The 21948-nt window shown below is 45.5% G+C and overlaps 3 protein-coding genes across 5 annotated transcripts; 1 reads left to right on the top strand and 2 right to left on the bottom strand.

Moving 5' to 3' along the window:
• Positions 1-12084: 12084 nt before the first annotated feature.
• LOC112349371 (UDP-glycosyltransferase 85A4-like) lies at positions 12085-13611 on the bottom strand. Its single transcript, XM_024683662.1, has 4 exons — positions 13303-13611; positions 13095-13205; positions 12910-13003; positions 12085-12853 (listed from the first exon to the last, which is right to left on the bottom strand). Exons 1-4 carry the CDS (start codon positions 13609-13611, stop codon positions 12135-12137), a joined length of 1233 nt encoding a protein of 410 aa, XP_024539430.1. The 3' UTR covers positions 12085-12134.
• Positions 13612-13679: 68 nt separating this feature from the next.
• LOC9658993 (katanin p80 WD40 repeat-containing subunit B1 homolog) lies at positions 13680-17563 on the bottom strand. Of its 2 annotated transcripts, none has more exons than XM_024683729.1 (19): positions 17162-17563; positions 16968-17098; positions 16792-16909; positions 16503-16729; positions 16347-16449; positions 16229-16299; positions 16102-16176; positions 15908-16051; positions 15675-15852; positions 15129-15617; positions 15026-15079; positions 14837-14976; positions 14665-14784; positions 14537-14611; positions 14379-14491; positions 14208-14324; positions 14083-14151; positions 13907-14028; positions 13680-13853 (listed from the first exon to the last, which is right to left on the bottom strand). In XM_024683729.1, the coding sequence occupies exons 1-18, from the start codon at positions 17181-17183 to the stop codon at positions 13968-13970; spliced, it is 2307 nt and encodes a 768-aa protein (XP_024539497.1). In that variant the 5' UTR covers positions 17184-17563; the 3' UTR covers positions 13680-13853; positions 13907-13967. The 2 variants fall into 2 exon arrangements, with proteins under 2 accessions (XP_024539497.1, XP_024539498.1); XM_024683730.1 differs by having other exon boundaries at positions 15684-15852.
• Positions 17564-17841: 278 nt separating this feature from the next.
• On the top strand, positions 17842-20228 carry LOC9658670 (tRNA wybutosine-synthesizing protein 2/3/4). Of its 2 annotated transcripts, none has more exons than XM_024683815.1 (5): positions 17842-18331; positions 18391-18581; positions 18646-18934; positions 19170-19539; positions 19601-20228. In XM_024683815.1, exons 1-5 carry the CDS (start codon positions 17878-17880, stop codon positions 20154-20156), a joined length of 1860 nt encoding a protein of 619 aa, XP_024539583.1. In that variant the 5' UTR covers positions 17842-17877; the 3' UTR covers positions 20157-20228. The 2 variants fall into 2 exon arrangements, with proteins under 2 accessions (XP_024539583.1, XP_002978833.1); XM_002978787.2 differs by having other exon boundaries at positions 19167-19539.
• Positions 20229-21948: the final 1720 nt, after the last annotated feature.

The raw sequence follows: 21948 nt of genomic DNA, 5'->3' as shown, positions 1-21948 counted from the left end.
GAGTGCTCAAAGAACGAGCATGAAGTGAGCAATAAGCGAGGCTCCAAAAAGGGACCCAAAAGGACCAACATATGACACGTGGAAGTGTCCGAGGTGGACCCGAAGTGGAGCCCGAGATGGACCCGATATGGAGTCTGAGATGGAGTCCGAGATGGACCCAAAGTGGAGTCCGATATGGAGTCCGAAGTGGAGTCCGAGATGGAGTCCGATATGGAGTCCGAGATGGAGTCCGATATGGAGTCCGAGATGGACCCGAAGTGGAGTTCGATATGGAGTCCGAGATGGAGTCTGAGATGGACCCGAAGTGGAGTCCGAAATGGAGTCCGAGATGGAGTCCGATATGGAGTCCGAGATGGAGTCCGAGATGGAGTCCGAGATGGACCTGAGATGGAGTCCGAGATGGACCCGAGATGGAGTCCGAGATGGACCCGAGGTGGAGTCCGAGATGGAGTCCGAGATGGACCCGAGATGGAGTCCGAGATGGAACCGAGACCGGGATCGAGACTGGGACCGAGACCGAGACCGAGACCGAGTCCGAGTCCGAATCTGGGACCGAGACCGAGTCCGAGTCCGAGTCCGAGTCCGAGTCCGAGTCCGAATACTAATACAGGCAGTTGGGTGAAAGCCCAAAGCGATCGTCCCCCAGGGGGGGGGCTGCGGGGGGTTCCAAAAGTATAATAGGGAGAGTGGGGTTGGAGCCCCGTGGAGCCAGTTTGGCCAGGAAATGCTAGTTTGGCCCAGAAAAGGCTAGTTTGGCCCAGGAAGGCCAGACCCAGTGTTGGGTGATGAACTGACCACTGGGAAGTCCAAGACTAGAGTGAATACGGACCGACAAGCGGGGTAGCTTGGTGAAGTGTTCAAGAGCCGGCTCTAGTTCCCTCAGGAGATCGTTTGGCCGATGCTCCCAATCCAAGTGTGGGTGGCACTACCTACTTGGATACCTGGTGTGGCTCAATGGAACCTCGCTCTAAGCCCATGGCTAGAGCACCTAAAGGCGAAAGGCAGGGAGAGTACCCACGAGGCCCGCGTAGGGCCACGGTGTTCCGAAATGTCGTCCCAAAGTCCCAGACTGTGGAAAGGAAGAGGAGCAGTCCTCTGGTGTGGTGACCAAAGACACGGTCACACAGGGAGGAAGTCCTAGAGGACAGTGGGACTTAGTGGTCGGGCCCGTTGGCCTTGATCCAGTGGCAGTGTTGGCGAGCACGGCCAAGGATGAAAAGGGACTTGGTGGGGACTGGAACGGAGATATTGGGGAAGGCTAATCCCCATGTCTGTGGGCATCTTAAGGATGCTAAGGAGTGGATTTGGGATGATCACTCATGGATGGATGGCCCAATCTTTGAGTGACGGGACTGGGATGCAGGTGGTGTCAGACCATCATTGTCACCAAGGTGAATGGACATGGCCTTAGCGTAACAGGTTGATATGTTGGTGGTACCTTGGGGTGTCGGTCATGGGATCAGACATGTGGAGCACTTGGATCAAGTGCAAAGGTTGAGTGGCGGGGATGCCATTCTCGGGGCTAGCAAGCCCAAGTTTGAAATAGGACTTATGGAGGTTGTGAGTGAGACTCCTCCAAGTGATTGGAGGTGTGGTTAAGTGACTAAAGTAGAATGGAAAATTTAGTCGCTTACAACTTGGTATCGGAGCTGTTCCTTAGTCCGACTTTTATTGGTGCTCAAGTATATCACCATTAGTGTTTGCATCGGAAGGTCCGAGGAGTGGGCTTATCCTTGAGGAGTAGCAAGTCGGGAAGACATGGCTCTCCATTACAGTTCATGTGTGAACTTGTAGGTGAGGTGGTGGATAGAAAAGGGCCAATAATGGAACGACTTTGGGATCTTGGGAACAGTATAAGGGTTTCCTCAGAGAGCTGAGGATGTGATCCAGATGAGCGTTTGACGCAGCAAACGAGCTAATGTAGTTGTGGTAAACAACTATAGTTGGGATCACGGGAAAGATGCAGACTCCAAAACAATAAAGGAGTCACAAGACTACCCTTATATGGTTGAGGCTAGTACTCATAAATTTGAGACCGGAATTGTTGACCGTGGGAGGTTAAATACAGAAGAGGACACCAGTCCTTGAAATGGTAGCCGGGGCTACCTCTAATAAATGCTGGAACAACCCAAGGAGTTGGGGGTGTACTTAAAGATGAGTTGCTATTCTCATCACATGGACAAGTAGTCCTAAGGGGCAAAGGTTAGCCTCAAGAAAATCATCAAGTGTCAGAGTAACACTTGCAAAGATTGTCCTTGTGAGTAGGACATGAATACGAGAAGTTGTATTCCAGTGAGTTGGCACCTCTAAGACTGAGACCTCGCAGGTTGTTGGATTAGCAAAGTCCAAAATGCTGGATGACTCAAGCGGAGTCAGGGAATGGTCCTAAAGGATTGGTTGGAGCATTTGGACTGAGGTGTATGGTGCCCCATAAGGTATGGGGAGGATCATAAGATCCAGGTATGAGAACAGTAGGTATCTCATTGATGGCAGAATGTGCCATACTAAAGTTGTGGAAAGATGTTCCCAGAAGAAAGCAATTTTGGCCCAGAGTTGGGTGCATGAACTCTATGGTGCAGTGCTAATGGATAATTGGCCTAAGAGACAACCATATTGATCTTGGCAAAAATACCTGGACACAAATAAGTGTCCTAAAGGTAGGCTCATGGAGCCGATGGTGTGAAGACACTAAAGGTGCCAAGGCGTGCTGCCTTGAAGTCAAGTTGGTGGGTTCATGAGAACCCCTTCCAAAGGAATCCCAATGGAAATGAGAATAGCATAGCCTAAGCTGGAAGGCATGCAGTTAGAGTGTAGTGACATGGAGGTGTGGAAGCACCAAACAATGAGTTGTAGGACTTGACAATTATGGGGCAACTAAGCAAAAGGTGCAAGGATAATTGGCTAAACGGGTAGAAGGTAGCTACCCAAGGCTTCTTAATGGCATAAGGAAGTTAGATATACCCTTACAGGGGATAAATTGCTTATGTTGCGATATAGTAAGTCAATGTCGTAAAGAAGATGCTCATTGTCAAAGGGGCCATCATTGGGACACCCAAACACTTTAGAACACCAACAGGTGGTGTTTGGTGTCGCAAGGGCAATAGATAAAGCCCAAGGGACTAAGTCCTTAGCAAATGATGGATAGAAGGTGCTATCCAAATGTCTAAAGATGCGGAGACGGGAGAAGACTGTTTACTCAAATCGGACAAAGCCAAAAATGGAATTTTGGCAAGGTTAGTGATGGGCATGTAAAGGCCCATAAGCAGCAACGTTAATCCCGGTGTATGGGATTAAAAGGTGAGCATACCCAGATTGAGGAACCACTCTCTAGGCTATTAGGTAGGTTCATCCCTAAGAATACTTGCTAAGGCATGATAGAAAGTGCAAGCTATCCTCCTGGTCTAGAGGAAAATGACCGAAGGAAAGGTGGGAAGCCAAAAGCAAGTAGTAAGGGGATAGAACTGAACCATAGAAATCGAAGGGCATATCCAACGGTGGTTATGCAAGTTGGGAGTGGAGAATCAAGAGGGTGCTCGAGGATATTGTTGTTAGCAACCGTGATGCCATGGAGAATCTAAAATATGGAATTGTCCATGTTAGACTATATGGCAACTATAAAGCTTGCGAAAAAGGAGGCCTTAGCAAGCTAAGGGATAGAGTTCTTTCAAGGTTCCCAAAGACGATTCTAGGTAGTTTAGTCCCTAAAAAGGCCAAGTGTAAATAGTTCATGAAACGCGCGAAATCAAAGTGGTGCAGCAGAAGCGTGGTCTTGAAGTTTGCCATGAGGCAAGGCTATCAAGGTTAGGGAAGTAGTTCCCGAGTGTTCAAAGAGAGGGCTTTGAATGAAAGTTGATGGCCAAGAACTTTCACGCTTATGCAGGAACTATGTTACAGTGGTCGGAGGACTTGCCAAGTGAGATTGGCAAGTTGGGGGAACAAATACCCTAGTTGAAGGTGATAACTTCAAAAAGGGTGGGCTATGGGGCCGAGCATGGAGGAGTCCATGCATGATCACAAACTTGTTAAGCGAGAGGACTTGGCAATGCGGAGGAACTAGGTTTCTAAGCTGTGATTTGTACGCGCTTTAAATATAAATTGGTGCACCGGCGTGGGGAGTCACGCCAGGCATTTGGTGTGATGCCATCCATAGATGCATATACGGAGGTTGGGTTCGAGTCCCGACCCTCTAGTGCTTGGGTTCGAGTCCCAAATCATTAGGGCGTGGTGATGGTTTGGAATATGAGGACACTCATTTTTTGGTGGTCATGGACTCTCAGTGAGGAGACTGGTTTGGGCACACCACCAAGCAAGGGATGCCTTGGAGTCATGATGCACGGTTAGATTGCTTAGAGTGAAAGCTCGGAATATCTAACTTGAACACTTTGGTGCAAAGGGCACCAAGGACGTGGTGAATGAGATGGGGACACCCAGTCTCAGTTGCTATGGATCCTTGGCCGGAAGGGCTGGCTTGGCCGCACTGCCAAGTGTGGGGGATGCCCTCGGGGTCATAGTCAACAACATAGAGGGGTCTAGAAGACCTAGTTCTTATGGGTAAACTTATTAAGGGGTCAAGATGAGATCACCAGGTGATCTTGTGGCTAAATAAGGACCAAGTCTTTATTTGGGTTAAGGAATATGATTCTTAGTTCAAAGTGTTAATTTGAACTATTGATAATGGTGTGGCTTGGTCAAGGTGACCAAGTGGGAAGAACACCTAAGGGAAATGAGCTATGTCAATGCTGTGGCATAGTAAGTCCGAGAAAGGTAGTCTCTATAAGAGATCCAAGAAAGGATCTCAAAAGTTGGGCCGTGGATAGAGCCCACAACAGAAAATGTTAAAGAGACGTACTAGGGGTGAACACCTTCTGGACTTAGCAAAACAAAGTGTTTGCTATGGAACTAAAAAGAAACCTCGAAAATGGAGGTAGCGATCCTATGTTGCTGGGTACAACAATCAAGGATAGGAGCAAAAGATTAGTGGCTAAGAGAAGAGCCATAGGAATCCTGGGAAAAAATCCAAATGGCAAAGTTAGGCCAAGAACACTAATGTGTTAGGTGCTAACGGATTGTGGGAATGGCAAAGTTTCCCTAAGGGTGGATTCCCAACCGCTCCGATTTGGCGAAGTGGATGCTCCAAAGGGGGGAGTGGTAAGGTAGCCAAATAATAGGGCTGTAGGCAGCCTTAGCACCAATGATGATAACTGAAACTTAGTGTCAAAGGTGGCACGATATCGGAGAGAGGATGATAGTATCCTCAAGTAAAGAACTTCCTAGGATAGGGAAGTGGAGTTGCACCATGTGCAACGTAAGGTGTCGAAGACACCTAGGAAATTGACTCTAAGAAGTCAAAACTAAAATTTCCAAAGTGCAAAGTTATGTCAATGGAATCTGAGACTACTCGAGAATGAGTAGTGGAATTGAGTTAGAGAAGGAGTCTCTAACGGGTTTAGCGAGAACTGAACCAATAAAAGGGAGCAAACCACCCCAGGTGGTCGAATGAGTCTCTATATTAAAGAGACTATCCTCCTTAAAGGATGGACAAGGCATGGTGCACCTTTGGTGTCAAACCATAGATAAATATTGGTTGGGTGCCAAGGATGGAACTAGTAATACATGTGGGTGTTACTTTATAAGAGGGTTTACCGTTTGATGAGGACATCGAACTTCGTCTATAGGTGGTGGAGTTGTGAGACACAAAATCTCTAGGCCCCAAAGTGGAGCCGAAAGGGTGCCACGTGGTAGTGGCCGAAGCAAAAGCCAAACGAGCGTAACACATTTGGACTAAAAGGCTCCGACTTGAGAGGTTGAGAGCGGGAGTGGAACTCCCAACGGAGTGCTCAAGGAACGAGCATGAAGCGAGCAATAAGCGAGGCTCCAAAAAGGGACCCAAAAGGACCAACACATGACACGTGGAAGTGTCTGAGGTGGACCCGAAGTGGAGCCCGAGATGGACCCGATATGGAGTCTGAGATGGAGTCCGAGATGGACCCAAAGTGGAGTCCGATATGGAGTCCGAAGTGGAGTCCGAGATGGAGTTCGATATGGAGTCCGAGATGGAGTTCGATATGGAGTCCGAGATGGACCCGAAGTGGAGTCCGATATGGAGTCTGAGATGGAGTCCGAGATGGACCCAAAGTGGAGTCCGAGATGGAGTCCGAGATGGAGTCCGAGAAGGAGTCCGAGATGGACCGAGATGGAGTCCGAGATGGACCTGAGATGGAGTCCGAGATGGACCCGAGATGGAGTCCGAGATGGACCCGAGGTGGAGTCTGAGATGGAACCGAGACCGGGACCGAGACCGGGACCGAGACCGAGACCGAGACCGAGACCGAGACCGAGTCCGAGTCCAAATCCAGGATTGAGACCGAGTCCGAGTCCGAGTCCAAGTTCGAGTCCAAATACTAATACAGGCAGTTGGGTGAAAGCCCAAAGCGATCGTCCCTCAAGGGGGGGGGGGGGGGGGGGTTCCAAAAGTATAGTAGGGAGAGTGTGGGGGTTTGAGCCCCCTGGAGCCCGTTTGGCCCGGAAAGGCCAGTTTGGCCCAGGAAAGGCCAGTTTGGCCCAGGAAGGCCAGACCCAGTGTTGGGTGATGAACTGACCACTGGGAAGTCCAAGACTAGAGTAAATACGGACCGACAAGTGGGGTAGCTTGGTGAAGTGTTCAAGAGCTGGCTCTAGTTCCCCCGGGAAATCGTCTGGCTGATGCTCCCAGTCTAAGTGTGGGTGGCACTACCTACTTGGATACCTGGTGTGGCTCAATGGAACCTTGCTCTAAGCACATGGCTAGAGCACCTAAAGGCGAAAGGCAGGGAGAGTACCCACGAGGCCCGCGTAGGGCCACGGTGTTCCGAAATGTCGTCCTAAAGTCCAAGACTATGGAAAGGAAGAGGAGTAGTCCTCTGGTGTGGTGACCAAGGACACGGTCACACAGGGAGGAAGTCCTAGAGGACAGTGGGACTTAGTGGTCGGGCCCGTTGGCCTTGATCTAGTGGCAGTGTTGGCGAGCACGGCCAAGGACGAAAAAGGACTTGGTGGGGACTGGAACGGAGATATTGGGGAAGGCTAATCCCCATTTCTGTGGGCATCCTAAGGATGCTAAGGAGTGGATTTGGGATGATCACTCGTGGATGGATGGCCCAGTCTTTGAGTGATGGGACTGGGATGTAGGTGGTGTCAGACCATCGTTGTCACCAAGGTGAATGGACATGGCCTTAGCGTAACAGGTTGATATGTTGGTGGTACCTCGGGGTGTCGGTCATGGGATCGAACACATGGAGCACTTGGATCAAGTGCAAAGGTTGAGTGGCGGGGATGCCATTCTCGGGGCTAGCAAGCCCAAGTCTGAAATAGGACTTATGGAGGTTGTGAGTGAGACTCCTCCAAGTGGTTGGAAGTGTGGTTAAGTGACTAAAGTAGAATGGAAAATTTAGTTGCTTACACCACCCTTGGTGACGCTCTTCACTTGGCACAACGTTATAAAATGTCGCTTCTTCAACTTCTTGCTGCATGTCCTTCCACTACACTCCCTGTGGGCGATGGTCCTGTTCCAATAGAGGTTGATGCTGCTGCTGCTCGAGTCCAAGGACAAGGGCGAGGACGTGGTCGTGGTCATGATGTTCACTGTTGGGCATATGATGAAGTTGGTCACACTTATCGGCGTTGTCAGCGTTTTCCGGATTGGCGACCTCCATTTCCTGGGTGGAGACCTTAGCGTCAACAACATCTTGTTGGTGCTATTGCAATGGAAGGTCTGCACACCGAGATGCATTCGGGAAATGAGAAGTCATGCCAGTAATGGAGGGATCTTATGCGAATAAGTTAGTGACCCCTCCATCTTTCTTTCGGGAGTATCATCAAGGGGTTCACTTAACACTGGTTCATTCAGTGTTTACTTTCCAAGCTCGTTTTTATAACAAGAGGTCTCCTATTATTCTCTTTATGTTGGTTGATACAGGTTTGAGATTACCTTCTATTGCTTGACCTGTTGCCACACGTTGCTATCTACAATTGCGTCGTGCGACAGAACCAGTTTTTATTCTTTATGGCAACGGCCATACACATGCATATGCATGGGATGAGGCGGACCTGGTTGTGCGTGTGGGCAATCTTGAGCTTGGGTTGCAATCATTGCGGGTGGTGTCGAGTTAAGCTTTTGACCTCATCCTTGGTATGGATTGGTTGCAGTGCAATCATGCTAAATATGACTTTGAAGCTTCTTCCCCTTGTCTCATCTTACCTTATATTTCATCCATTCCTTTTACTTCAGTACCTTTTCATCCCTTTACTTCTACCTCTGCTTCCATTACTTTTGTCCCCCTATTCCTTCCTCCTATGTTTCCATCTTGCTCTGCTCTTCCTTTTTCCAATCCCTCCGAAAATCATTGTGTTGCAGCAGTTGACCGGCTTATGAAGGAGTATTTTGATCTCTTTGAATTTGACCTATCATTTAGGGCCAAGATTCCCACACATCATCCTATTTTAACCAGGGATGCGTGTCCAATCAAGGTTCTTGTTTGTCGTCGGTCACCCAAAGAGATCAAGATTTTACATACAAACGTCAAGGAAATGTTGGAGAAGGGTGTTATTCGGAAGTCACGGAGTCCTTGGGCATGTGAACCTCATTTTGTGACGAAGCCTGATGGAAGTATTCGTTTCTGTATCGACTATCGTCTGTTAAACGAAGTGATGATCCCGGATGTGTACCCTCTTCCTCACACTACTGATCTCTTGGATTGTTTGGGGCGAAGTCGTTGGTTCACCAAACTAGATATAGCTTCTGGGTATTGGCAAGTACCGATGGCCGAAGAAGATATTCCTAAGACTGCTTTTCGTACACCATTTAGTTTGTACAAGTTCTTGGTGATGCCGTTTGGTTTGAACAATGCTCCAGCAACTTTCCAGTGGATGATGGACAAGGTTCTTTGTGATATGCCAGAGGTGACTGCTGACTTCATTGATGATGTCTTGATTCACTCGGAGGGGACATGGGAAGAGTACATTCATGATGTTTGTAAAGTGTTGGATTGGCTACGGGACATTGGTTTAAAGCTGAAGCGGTCGAAGTGCGTGTTTGGGTCCAAGGACACGATTTATCTTGGGTACCATATTTCTCGTGAGGGTTTGCAAGTTGATCCTGACAAACTTGTGGCTGTTCTAAAGTTCCCTACTCCGAAGTGTGTGAATGATGTGCAACACTTCCTGGGCAAGGTGCAGTATCTTGGTCGTTTTGTGGATCATCTTTCTGATTGCACTGCACCGTTGCAAGCGTTGCTGAAGTCATCAACATCATCTTTCATCTGGTCTTCGGATTGTGAGCGGGCGTTTGTGGATCTCAAAGAGCTGTTGACGACTCCTTTGGTTTTGGCATATCCTGACTACACTTGACCTTTTATTTTGTGCGTGGATGCTTCTCATATTGGTCTTGGAGGTGTGTTGATGCAAGGAAGCTTTAGTGTGCTTGGTCAGTGTCATCTTATTGCATATATAAGCCGTAAATTACAACCAGTAGAAGTGAACTATTCCATGACAAAGAAGGAGTGTTTAGCAATAGTTTGGGGTTTCAAGAAACTTCATACATATCTACATGGTTCTTGGACGTTACTTGAAAGTAACCATGCTGCTGTTACTTCATTATTGAAGCGGAAGAACCTAGTTGGTCGTACTACTCGGTGGATTTTGAAGCTTCAAATATATGATTTTGACATTATTCATTGCCCAGGGAGTTCTATGGCTGATGTTAATGCTTTTTCTCGAGCTCCTTTTCCTTCTCCACTCTCTTCTCATGTTTCTGATGAGCCTGTTGTTCCAGTATCTATGGATTTTCTAAACAAGGATTCTGTGCTGTCGGCAGTTGCTGTACTTGATGTTCAGTGTCCACAAGGCGCAAAGCAAGATCTACCTTCTCTTGATGAGGTTCACAAGGCTCAAAAGATTGAGCCATGGATTCGAAAGCTTCGCGATGGGTTTGAGAATCTTGCATCACTTGCTGATGACTTACCTTTCCAGCATGTACATTCTCAATATTGCCTTGAGGATGGCCTTCTTTATTTTGTAGGGACAGATCTTGATGATCATTTACGGCTGGTGGTGCTTTCTGTCTTTATTTCACGGTTTCTCCATGCTTACCGTGATTCTCCTGTTCTAGGTGGGCATATGGGACATCGTCGTGTAACTGAGAAGCTATGCAGGTTTTTTTATTGGTCAGAGATGTGACATGACATAGCTGCATTTGGTGCCAAATTCATAATACTCCCCCTCATGCTGTGGAAGGACGGTTGGAGTTAATTGCGGTTTTCCGTCCGTTTGAGTTGGTGGTGTTTGATCTTATGGGACCTTTTCCACGGTCGACTGCTGGAAATGAGTATATTATTATTGCATCTAACTACTTGATTCATTGGGTGGAAGTTGGTGCTCTTGTTAGTGCCTCTGCAACTACTATTAGATACTTCTTCCTCAATTGAGTGGTGTTCCAGCATTCTTGTCCAGGACAGATTTTTTCGAATAATGGCCCCGCATTTATGGCTGAGGCATTTCATGTTTTGATGTCTAGGTTGGGGATACGCCACACTTTCATAAGTGTTTATCATCCACAATCAGATGGTCTAGTGGAACATCTCATTCGGATGTTCAAAGGGATGATCACGAAGTATGTGAACTTTCAGCATTTAGATTGGGATAGTAATTTATCGTTTCTTTGATATACATATGTCATAGGGGTGTAGAGTTCTGTTGGTGCTTCACCATATAAACTCTTATATAGTCATGATCTAATATTACCAATGGAGTTGGGTTTACCTTCACGATTGCCACGAGTTGCTGATGCTAGGTCAAGGGATCAATATTTGACGAGCATTTTTCCACTTGTCCAAGCAGAGTTTGCCAAACATTTAGGCTGCATATAAGTGGGACAACAATGGCATTACAACTCTTGTCATTGTCCACCTATAGAGTATAAAGTGAATGATTTAGTGTTAGTCCGTTTTCCCCATCTTACGGTACGTGGTTTATTTAAAGGGCTCCTTGTTTAGTGGAAAGGACTGTATTAGGTATTTTGATAAGTTGGATGACAAGTTTATGAAGTTCGGCATAACGTCCAGTAGACTGATTCTCCAGAGATTGTGCATGTGCAACAGTTGAAATGCATCATACAAAGGGATCAGGAGCAATTAATACCACCTACAGATTTGCCAATGCCTCCTCCTAACGTTCCTCTAAATCCTAGCCCATCTATAAAAGAACCTTGATGGTCTTCCATTATTCCTAGAGGAGAGAATAATGTGAGGGCCAAGTGTACAATTATGATGCCGTATACTAATATTAACATAGTGGGATTTTGGTAGCTGTCAAATTGATTTCAATATGGACCATTTGCTCCTGTATATAAGCGAGGGTTTTTGGGTTAATTGATATGCACATTTTCTATACTCCCTTTCCATATTCCAAGCACTCATAGTATTAATTTTATAATATTTAGATAAATGCACAACCTTCTATTTAGATATGTAGAAGTTAAATATATTTTTTATAAATGTAACTATTAACTGTTCATTTTAACTTTACTACATTAATATTTTAATTGTTTTAGGGACATATAATAATAATATTCAGCTTGTTATTTATCAAAAGTGTTTATAAAAAGGTTAATACATAATTATTTGAAACATATGCATATCAAAAAATAATTGACTGTGTCAAAAATCATTAATATTTTATAAAAATAAATGTAAAATAAAAATAAAATGAGATAAAATTTATAAACATTTTGAAGTAATTGTATTGTAATACTTAATCTAAGTAACTACAATATAACACTGTTTGAGCTTGAGAGTTTTTCAAAAATACAAGCATATTGAAACTTATTAATTGCCATATAAAAAGTTGAAAAAGTATCTTGTGTTATGTAATTTTAATAATATTATCTATTGTTTTTTTTAATATATTTTATAAGGTGGACATAATTGTTTATTTTGTGAAGCTTAAAGATGGTAACTATTTAATAATAAAATGTAATAATTTATTAAGAATTCCACAATACAATAATACATTTTTAAAAAGTGGGTCATTAAAGTAGTTAAGACTTTTTACTTTTTTTTCGAATTTTCTTTTCTATGAAAAAGGAATAAGTTTGAGACAAATTAAACAAAATAAAAGAACGAATTTAAACAAGGCAGGCCACCCGATGCCTTTACTACCATCTGTAGAGCCCGGCAGTTCCTTCCAAGTTCTCCCTCCATCATAAACCCATCGATACACTGCGAGATCCTTGTCCTGTCAATGACACCACCACCACCCTCCAGCACCGGCATTCTCATCCCAACTTTCCACTCCCCGCAAGCAATCCTGGCAACCAAGCTCTGCTCCACAATCTGGGGCCACGCCAGCACTGGAATCCCAAACCACACCGCCTCGAGCACCGAGTTCCATCCACAGTGACTCAAGAAACCCCCCACCGCAGCGTGAGCCAAGACTTGGAGCTGAGGAGCCCAATCCACCAGGCACGCCTTCCCGGACGCCTCGATCTCTTCCAGCACCGTCTTGAGCGATTCCTGGGAGTCCTCCCCGGTGGAGCCGAGGAGATTTGGCCGGAGAACCCACAAGACCGAGTAGCCGCACTGCTTGATCCCCTCGGCCATCTCCAACACCTGTTCGCACGGCAGCGTCGCCAGGCTTCCAAACGAGACGTAGAGGACGGACTTCTCTTCCCTGCCGTTGAGCCAGTCGAGACACTTTGCGTCCGCCACCCAAGCTGCGTTTGTGGTGGACTTCCCGGCCGTGTCAAGCAGCGGCCCCACGCCGATCGTGTTAGAGTTCACCTCCGACTGGAGGGCCTTGAAAGCTCCAGGCTCGAGAAAGTCTGCCGAGTTGATGAGAATGCCGTCGCAGTCACGTAGAGACTTGGCTTTGGCATACCTGCGTGAGAACGAGTCCGGCGTGGACAGCCTGCTGGTGAAGTAGAATGGCAAGTCGGCTTTTCGAAGTGGCCGAGGCATTCCAGGTAGATTGGCTAAAACCTCTTTGTCCATCCCTGAAGAAAGAGGAAAACACAAGTGACATGAGATAAGAAAAAACAAAGAGCAAGCAAAAAACCCGTGTACCTGTTTCAATGGGTATTTCTCCGGTTTCCAAGAGCCGAGGAATCCAGTGATCCACCAGGAGAGACGAAGCACAGGTTGTGGAGAACAAGAGTCTTGGTAGCCCGACTGCGTCTGCGACCCGGACAACCCAGTTGAGGTAGACATCACCGATAATAAAAGAAACCGGACAGTCACTCTGCAAGAGCTTGTTTTGGAGCAGCTCCATCACATCCTCTTCCATGGCCTCGTAAGCTTTCCGGAAAGTTTTCCTGTTCTCTGTGGACCCGAAAATTGCCATGCTCGCGACTTCGACTGGCACTCTATCTGGAACAGACTCGAAGCGGATATTCTTCACTGGATCTGAAGCTTCTACCAATCTCCTGTGGTTGCTTTGCAGGTTCACAAGAGTGACGATACACCCCCTGGAAGCCATCTTGGTGGCCAGTTGCATCATTGGATTAATGTGGCCTTGAATTGGCAGTGCTATTGCCACTGCGTGGGGCCTTTTCCTGTTCAATGGGTTACTTACCTCGTCCATCCTGCTTTTCTTGAGCTCTGACAAATGAACTAGAACAAGCCCTCGGCCGTAACAATAAAGTCCTTGGATGTACGCAAATTAAGTAGTTATCAAGAGTTAACAAACAGGCCAAAAACTTATTTGTACAGCACCTTGAACATTAGCCCGCCCGCGAGTAAAAAATATACAAAGCGGCGATCAATTCAACGCCATTAGAACGAGCAAAGCTGACGAGTCCGTGTGCCATGAGACCTTGTAGCAATCTGCAAAGAAAATACAGTTTACATCACAGCAAGGAGCATATGTAAAAGGCCACCTATAGCTGCGGCAGAATATAACGTTGGTAATGCTTGAGATCTCCTCGGACAAAAGTAAGATCATAGGTCGCTCAGTGCTACATTCAAATCCCGTGCAGTCTTCGAAATCTCGCCACTTTTCCTACAAAAATACACACCGATTGTCACACAACGGACTGTCACAGAAGGCACGTACCTCATTAAAGGTGCTATGCTTTGTTTGATTGCTTGCAATTCCTTGTAACACTCGCTGCAACGGGCATGCCTACACAACAAAGCAACAAACGAGTCAACAACAAAGCTTTCTCTCAACAAACGCACCTTTCTTCCAGTTGCACATCAACGCCAATTGATGGGGACGCCGTAAGCGTGTTGTGTATAAGTGGGCCAAAACTCTTGACCAGCAAAGAAAGCATCGACAAAGAAGTCGTGATGTGTCTGTTTCAAGTCGAAAATTAGCTCAAGAACGAAACAAACTTTGCAGATCCCAACCTGTCATAATTGCTGTGCAACAAGGTATTCAAGAGTGGAAGGAGAAGCGAGCACACCTCCAATGTAATCATGTCACTCCTCTCGGTAAGGATACTCAATAAATCCCCTAGAACCTGCAGGAAACATCAGCGTCGGTTTATAGCAATTCACGATATTACCGAATTATCTGCCATTTTGCTTGTTGCGTCTATAACAGCTTTAAGGTCATTCTTAAACCAGAGTCTTCGTACCATCTGAAGGAAAGCAGTTGAGGCGAAGAACAAGGCAAATAAAAACGAAGGTTCACCTGAAGCTTTGCCAACCGTGTTTGTAAGGTACCACTCACTGTATAATGTTGCTGCATTACTTCGTCCAGTGCATCTGTTTCATCTTGAGAAGCAGCTGCAGGTTTCTCCATGGCATCCATCTATTGAAATAAGCATGAGAACAGTGACCAAGAATACCAATAACGTTCATACCATTGAGTTACGTTGACTCGTGTCCAAGGCTACAGGCTTTCCACGACCCACATGAACTGTAACAGGAACATCAGCGATGTCTCTTTCTTTCCTTCCCCGTTGAGCAGAAAAAGATCTAGATCGTCTGAAATCAGCATCTCCTGAATTATCAAGATGTTAGCCAGGCACGTTAACACACACATATCCTACCTTGTGCAGCAGCTACTTCATCAAAACAATGCTTCAGCTGTTGTACTCGGTCGTCTGCCAGAAAACTTTAGCAGCATGCTTCACAAGTAACCGAGGGACTTACCGGATATGGATCCTCTGATTCCTGATTCTGCTTTGATAGAAAATGGCGTGTGCCTTTTGGTAACCTTTTCTTCTCTATCGTCGTCGCTTTCAGTTGGGAACGTCTTGTTACTGCTCGTATCCGGATGGATGTAAGAGCTTCTAATGACGGCAACCCTTGGAGAAAAAGAATCGCCCGCTCCAACATTTCCGTTAATTTTTCCATTTCCTTCGAAGCTTTTCCTGATGGACTCAGCAGTTGACTCTTGCCTCGGTGTAGGGGCATGGCCATTCTCCGAGAAAGAGCTTAAACCACTAGCTGGCCTTGAAGCAATGCCTGACATGGGCGAAGACTGACGAACAATGTCGCTGGATTGTACCCTGGTTATGGAACCTTTTCTTGGAGTCAAAACGTAAGAAGACGTCAAAGCTTTGCTCGGTAACGGAGTGGAAACTCTATTAGGAGCATTTGGTGCATTTTCGACAGCAGTAACATCAAGATCTGGCTTCACTGCACAGGACAAGGAAGAAAATTAGCCAACATTTCATACAGCTATAAATTGCCTACATTTTGTACCAGTGCCGGTTCTCACTTCCTTTAGAACGGATTCAGAGGGTTGCGGCATCGAAGTTTTAACGGGATTCTTCACGTGAGAATCGATGGCCGGGGTAATATTTGAGACCGCCTTTCCGGCTACTACGCTGTTTGTGCGAGAAGCAGCGCTAACTTGAAGTGGCGTAGCACGCTGCAGTAAAAAGACGAACACAATTATTTGACACTTGACAACAGCAAATTCTTACCGTAAGATCAACAACCCACACGCCGACACAACTCTGGTTAAAAGAACAGCCAAGAAGCTTTCCTTCGTGAATACTGAGGTCGGCGATTTTTGACCAGCCAACGTCAACGGCATCATGATATCTCAGTGGTTCCCATGACAGCACCTAAAATTGTAAAGTAAATACAAAATACAGGTAGAGTAAACGATGTTAACCTTCAAGTTTTCCTGCGTTGCAGAAACTATTGTCCTACCGTCCGGATTAAAGCCCATCACACGCACTCCCGACGTCTGGTACATGCAGAAAACATTGTATGTTTCAAAAATCAATCCGCCAACATACCTCTGGCCCAGACGAACCAATCAACTCAAAAGTTTCCAAATCATAAAACTTCACAGTTTTGTCAGCGGAGCCTGCGTCCCGAGGTCATTAGACAACTATGTTAAGCGTTTGAACATACCTGAGGCAAGTAAGAATTCGTGTGGATGAAAGTCTAAGCATTGAATTTGAGCCTCATGATATTTAAAATCATGTATAAGCTTTCCAGCGGTCAAGTCCCATAGCTGCAGAAAAGAAACTTGATACAGAACAAAACAATACTCCACATGAATTGTACCTTAACGACATTGTCTTCACCGCCAGAAACAATCCATCGCCCATCGGGACTGAACTTTACGCACTTAACACCTCGGGTGTGGCCTTTATATGTGTGGATACAGCCCTTGCGCCGTATGTCCCATATTTTCAGATTGGTGTCGAGAGATCCAGACGCAAAGAACTCTCCAAACGGATGAAAGTCGACAGAAATGCAGTTAGACCGATGACCTGTGAGTGTCCGGACAACTAAAAAAAAACAAAGTGAAACGTGCATTAGAAGCGGTACGAGAAATGCCTCACACGATTACTCTTGGCTTCTTCAAGATCCCATAGCTTTATGGTTCCACTTGCAGCACCCGCTACTACAAGTACTTCGGCCGCATCAAAGGCAACGGACTCCACACCACTTGTATGACCTGAAAGGCTCTACAAACAAGATTGGACTAGTAAGACAAAAGGAAAAGAAAAATAGCTTGTAGCTTACCAGGATTGCATTTGGCTTGCCGATAGCCCACATGTTCACTTTGTGATCCTCACCTCCGGTGACAAGCACCCGTGAGGATTTTTTCCCGATTTTAAGACAGTTGACATCGGATCCATGAGCAACGAATTCCTCTGCTAATGGTAAAGGAAAACTTCGCCAAAGAAAAAGCGAAACCAAAAAAAAAAAAAGGATACGGAGCTTGTACGCTCGCTTCATTCTGCTTTCTCAGCTTCCACCGAAATAAATAGCTTCCAGATTCTTCAATCCACTGATCTTAGGGCTCCCCGTCCGAGATTTCTTCCTCCCATCGAAATGTATCTCGCTAGCATCCTAGAGCATACCTCCCCCGAAGATCTGCCGCTTCATCGATAGCCGCATTGCCCCATCGATCGCCGCTGGCTTGGGAGCGACGCAAATCTCCACCGATCCGGCGACCTAAGGCGCATCCCACGCTCGAGCCAAGCGCTGGAATGGCCAAGCTTCTAGATCGAGCGCCTAGAAAACCCTCGCCTCCCTCGAAGCTCCCCTCCCCTCTCCCAGCCGCCCTATCGTCCTGGAAGCGCCAAACGCGAGCCCTCCTCCCTAGGGATTTAAAAAGAAGAGAGTCTGCCTCTAGCAATATGGCCCAAATCTATACACACACAAACGTCTTTCTTTTTGGCGGTCCACTAACTTTGGCTACAAAAGAAAAATGGAGTCCCGCTAAAGCTGACGAAGACAGCTGATCGGAAAGTACCTCCAAAACCCCCCATTAAAAATAGTGAAAGAGACTTCCGCCAAAAAGAACCACGCTACATTTCAAAACCATGGCAAACGCGAAAAATGCCCGTTTTTACCTTTTTTACCTCCTTTTAGCCCTAATGGAAAGAAGGGTTTAGGCTAGCTTTTCTAGGGTTCTTTGCCCGCGGCTATGGCGGATTTTGACGAGCGGAAGCTCAGGGCGCTGGCGTGGCTGGGATCAGAGGAGCCGGATCGATCGCGAAAAGGAGGTATTGACGCGCCAATCGCTGTGCTCATCGACCGGGTGAATGCACATCCGGATTTCTTCACGACGAGCTCCTGCTCGGGCCGAATCACGCTCTTCTCCGAGCCGTGCGCGCAATCGGGCGAGGAATTGGCGGCGGAGAATGGGAGCGGCGATGGTACGAGGAAGAAGAAGAAGGGCGGGGATTGGCTGTTTGTGAGCCACGAGCTTGTGACTCCACAGGAAATCGTATCGGCCACGCACAAGTTTGTGAGCAATGCGCAGCACGAGCTCTTGGTTTTCCGGTTTGAGCCTTTCATTCTCGCGCTAGATTGCGCTAGCGTCGCCGCCGCTCAAGATCTAGTCGCCTGTGCGATCGCCTCGGGATTTCGAGAATCAGGTACCATCTTTCATGTTCTTGTCGTGCACCATACGCGCTCTTTACACTTTTGGTTGTAGGAATCACGAGCATAAGGAAGCGAATTATAGTGGCTATACGCTGCTCGATTCGGCTGGAAGTGCCAGTCGCCGAGAAAGGGAAGCTCTTGGTATCGGAGGAGTACTTAAGCTACCTCACCTCCACAGCAAATTCAAAGCTGGAGCAAAACAAGCGAAGAACGAACAGGTTTCTAGATTCTTTCATCACCCAGGTAAAAAAAGGTTTCACGTTTTGTTCTTGAGCTTTTGTTTACTTTGATTTCTTGTTCTTATTAGTTTCAAAGCGGAGCACTGTCGTCACTTGATACACCAATTCAAGTTACAAACGACGACCATTTCAAAGCCGAGATCGTCGAGGACGACCATTCGGACTCGCAAGAGTTTCACGATCTATGCGGCTCAGAAAGCTCCTTGCTTCTATCTTCCGTGCGGCAGTCTGTTAGTGACTCTGGACAAACCTTCAAGGACCCTGACCTCCACGACGGTGTGTGTAGGATAGGAAAGAGTTCCAACGAGGATAGTATGCAAGCTAAAAGGATGTCGGGATGGTTTGACGAGAGCACAGGTACACGTTTTTGTCAGAAAGTTGTAGAAACTTGGTTTGAAGGATTTTGAGCCGAGCCGAGGTTTGCTATCCTTCCAGGTACTTGCATGTCCATGGAATCCATTAGCTTTGATGCATCCATGGTCTGCTTTTGTTCTTCTTTCCTTTCAAGAAAAGCGTGCGAGAGCTAGCTATCTTTCCTTCTTTTTCACTTCCTCCTGATGTTATATTGATCTTGTCTTCAGTGTTGCAGCAGGGCTTTGTCTAAAGGCGTCGGAGCTACGTCTCTCCGAGAGCGCTGCCGAGTTGTTCCGACGCTGGGGCCATTCGGCTTGCAACGTAGGATCCCGCCTGGTAATCTTTGGTGGCTACGGAGGCTCCGGACGGCATGCTCGACTTAATGACTTGCTCGTCCTCACCGTGCCAGACCAGGAGCTAAAACGCCTCGAGCTGAAGACCGAGCTCTCACCGCGAATGGCTCACACAGCCTCGGTCATCAACGACGATATATGGATAATTGGCGGACGGCGAGGTCCTCATGATCTCTTGGCCGACGTGCTCGTCATTAAGTGCGAGGAAGCGGACGTCTTCTCCCCGACCATCACTGGTGATACCTTCATTCCCAGGTGAAAAGCTCTAAAGTTCTTACTGCTATCAAGTTTCGCTCATCGTTCTCGTTCCATCCAGGCATCGTCACGCGGCCGCAGCTGTGAGAGACAAGATTTACATCTTCGGTGGACTGGGTGAGGAAGGCGTGCTTGCGGACCTCTACATTCTCGACGCTGCAAGATTTACGTGGTCACGGCTGGACTGCAAAGGCGCCACTCCTCCAGCTCGTCACTCACACTCACTGTGCGCGATTGACGATAAGCTCTATCTCTACGGTGGCTTTGACGGGAAGGAGATTCTCGGCGATCTTCACGTCCTCGACACCCGTGGCCTCGAGTGGAGCAAAGTTCTTACGACAGGAGAGCTGCCAGTTCCTCGGTTTAGCCACTCGTGCATTGTTCTCGGCGATTGCTTGGCGGTTCTCGGGGGCTGCCCGACGATGAAGCAAGCAAATAGCTTGTTTGTCCTGGATCCCAGAGCGATGGTGTGGAAACGAGTGGGATTGTCCGTCCCAGGAGATTGTCTTTTGGTGAGGCACACCGCTACTGTGGTGGAGGGACTTTTGTTCGTGGTAGGGGGAGGAGCGTCGTGTTATGCGTTTGGCACCATGTTTAGCGTCTCTTTCGTTGTTTAGTGGCAAAGACCATTCTCATGCTTCTTTTTCCTTTTTAATGCTTAAAATTCTGGGATCTGTCCGCCCAAGGCACACACGAGCACAAGTTTTGGCTTGTGTTTCTGGAGGAAACTGAAATGCAAAGGTTTGATTAAGCTTCCTCGCACTTAATGAGCCAAGAGATCACGAGGACCTTGCCGTCCGCCAATTATCCATATATCGTCGTTGATGACCGAGGCTGTGTGAGCCATTCGCAGTGAGAGCTCGGTCTTCAGCTCGAAGCGTTTTGGCTCTGGTTTGGCACGGTGAAGTCATTAAGTCGAGCATGCCTTCCAGAGCCTCTGTAGCCACCAAGGTGGGATTATTCTTTTAAAAATGTTAATCATAATGTCATTTGACATTTATATATTAGTGGATAAATGTAAAAGAAACCCTTAGTTTTTTGAAAATTATTCCCTAGTTCTCTATAAGAGGAAACTTTTGTGTCTACATTTGCCAAAAATTTCCAACTCAAAGATTAGGGCAAAGTGGTGAAAGTGAAGGTGGTGCACTACAACCAAAATCAATCCCTTCAAACACAAGGAAAAACACAAGTTGTTTATAAATTATAAACATGTTTATAATTATAAATTTTTATTTGATCAAATGAATTAATAAATAGGAAAACACTACTATTAAGAAAACCAAACATTGTTGCATGCAAAGCACAAAAAATTATTTTATTAGTATATTCTACTAATGACTAAAAACTTTTTGTATTTTATAGGTGAAAAACTTTTAAATAATACATCAGGATTTCTTACCATTTTGATTGATGTTAGACAAAACTGTAATATCTGAAAATAATTTTTTTGTTAAGATTTAATCTTATAACTTAAGAAATGACTAATAATCATTTTACATTTGAATTTTTATAATGTAGTTTTAACATATTTTTATCAAATTTGTAATGAAATAGTGATATCTTAATAAAATTATTTGATTACTCACATAAAGGATGAGTATAAACATACTCTAGACACTAAAGATAAGTAGAAAATAATTCTTGCTAATTAAGAGGAGGTTTATTAGCTTAAAGTGATTATAATGTTATTAATGTGTTCTTACTACTTTCTCATAGTGATGTTTTACACATGGTCAGAATTTTGGGATTAACTTTTTAAATTCAAAAAACTTTTAATATTTATTTTTATTTCTCTATACATTATACAGTTGTTTATTTATATTTCCTTCCATCCAGCATCATATTAATAATATATTTTCAATTCTTAATTTTATTAAATATATTTGTTTAATAGCAAACCATGATTTTATATTAAAAAATAATATAGTTTACATGATGAGCTATACTTTACTTTCTATGTTTACAAAAATTCCACAATCACCCTATCCTTTTAAAGTTTTATACAGTAAAATGTTAAATAGTGCATTGGTAAAATAAATAAGAGTATTCAAAACTAAAGACTAAAAGGATAGAAATCAAATTAAGTTAAAATATGTAGTAGTCTTAAGCATCATTAAACACAAAGAAAAATGTAATAATATTTTTTTGTAGTAGACTATACATAAAATGTAGTGCATGTGATCATGAGATGAGATTTGGATATATTGTCACCATGATCTTTGGAACCTTGGGGGATAAATAAAGATAAAATAGCCACTAAAGGCTTTCTCATCAAGCAATTGGCCCTTTTCCAGTTGGCTTAAAGGGAAAGAGATAAAGTGCGCTACATAAAATTTGTAATATTATCATTTGTTATGACTCATAAAATAATTTATGCCAAAATTTTAATTTTTAATATTTATTAATTAT

The sequence above is a fragment of the Selaginella moellendorffii genome, unplaced genomic scaffold (genome assembly GCF_000143415.4).
Source record: "Selaginella moellendorffii unplaced genomic scaffold, v1.0 SELMOscaffold_38, whole genome shotgun sequence".
NCBI lineage: Eukaryota > Viridiplantae > Streptophyta > Lycopodiopsida > Selaginellales > Selaginellaceae > Selaginella > Selaginella moellendorffii.
The sequence above is the reverse complement of the archived record's forward strand: the minus strand, read 5'-3'. Positions and strand labels throughout refer to the sequence as shown.

Bases quoted from the DNA above. Each gene is read 5' to 3' on its own strand.
- LOC9658670 (XM_002978787.2), top strand. From the start codon at position 17,878: ATGGCGGATTTTGACGAGCGGAAGCTCAGGGCGCTGGCGTGGCTGGGA. The intron at 18,582-18,645 runs GTAAAAAAAGGT...TGTTCTTATTAG, and splicing joins TAGATTCTTTCATCACCCAG to TTTCAAAGCGGAGCACTGTC. The intron at 18,935-19,166 runs GTACACGTTTTT...TCAGTGTTGCAG, and splicing joins ATGGTTTGACGAGAGCACAG to CAGGGCTTTGTCTAAAGGCG.
- LOC112349371 (XM_024683662.1), bottom strand. From the start codon at position 13,611: ATGGACGAGGTAAGTAACCCATTGAACAGGAAAAGGCCCCACGCAGTG. The intron at 13,206-13,302 runs GTGATGGAGCTG...TCCGGGTCGCAG, and splicing joins ACGAGGCCATGGAAGAGGAT to ACGCAGTCGGGCTACCAAGA. The intron at 13,004-13,094 runs GTACACGGGTTT...AAGAGGTTTTAG, and splicing joins AGAAATACCCATTGAAACAG to CCAATCTACCTGGAATGCCT.
- LOC9658993 (XM_024683729.1), bottom strand. From the start codon at position 17,183: ATGAAGCGAGCGTACAAGCTCC. The intron at 16,300-16,346 runs GTATGTTCAAAC...CTCGGGACGCAG, and splicing joins CGAATTCTTACTTGCCTCAG to GCTCCGCTGACAAAACTGTG. The intron at 14,492-14,536 runs GTAATATCGTGA...TGTTTCCTGCAG, and splicing joins GCAAAATGGCAGATAATTCG to GTTCTAGGGGATTTATTGAG.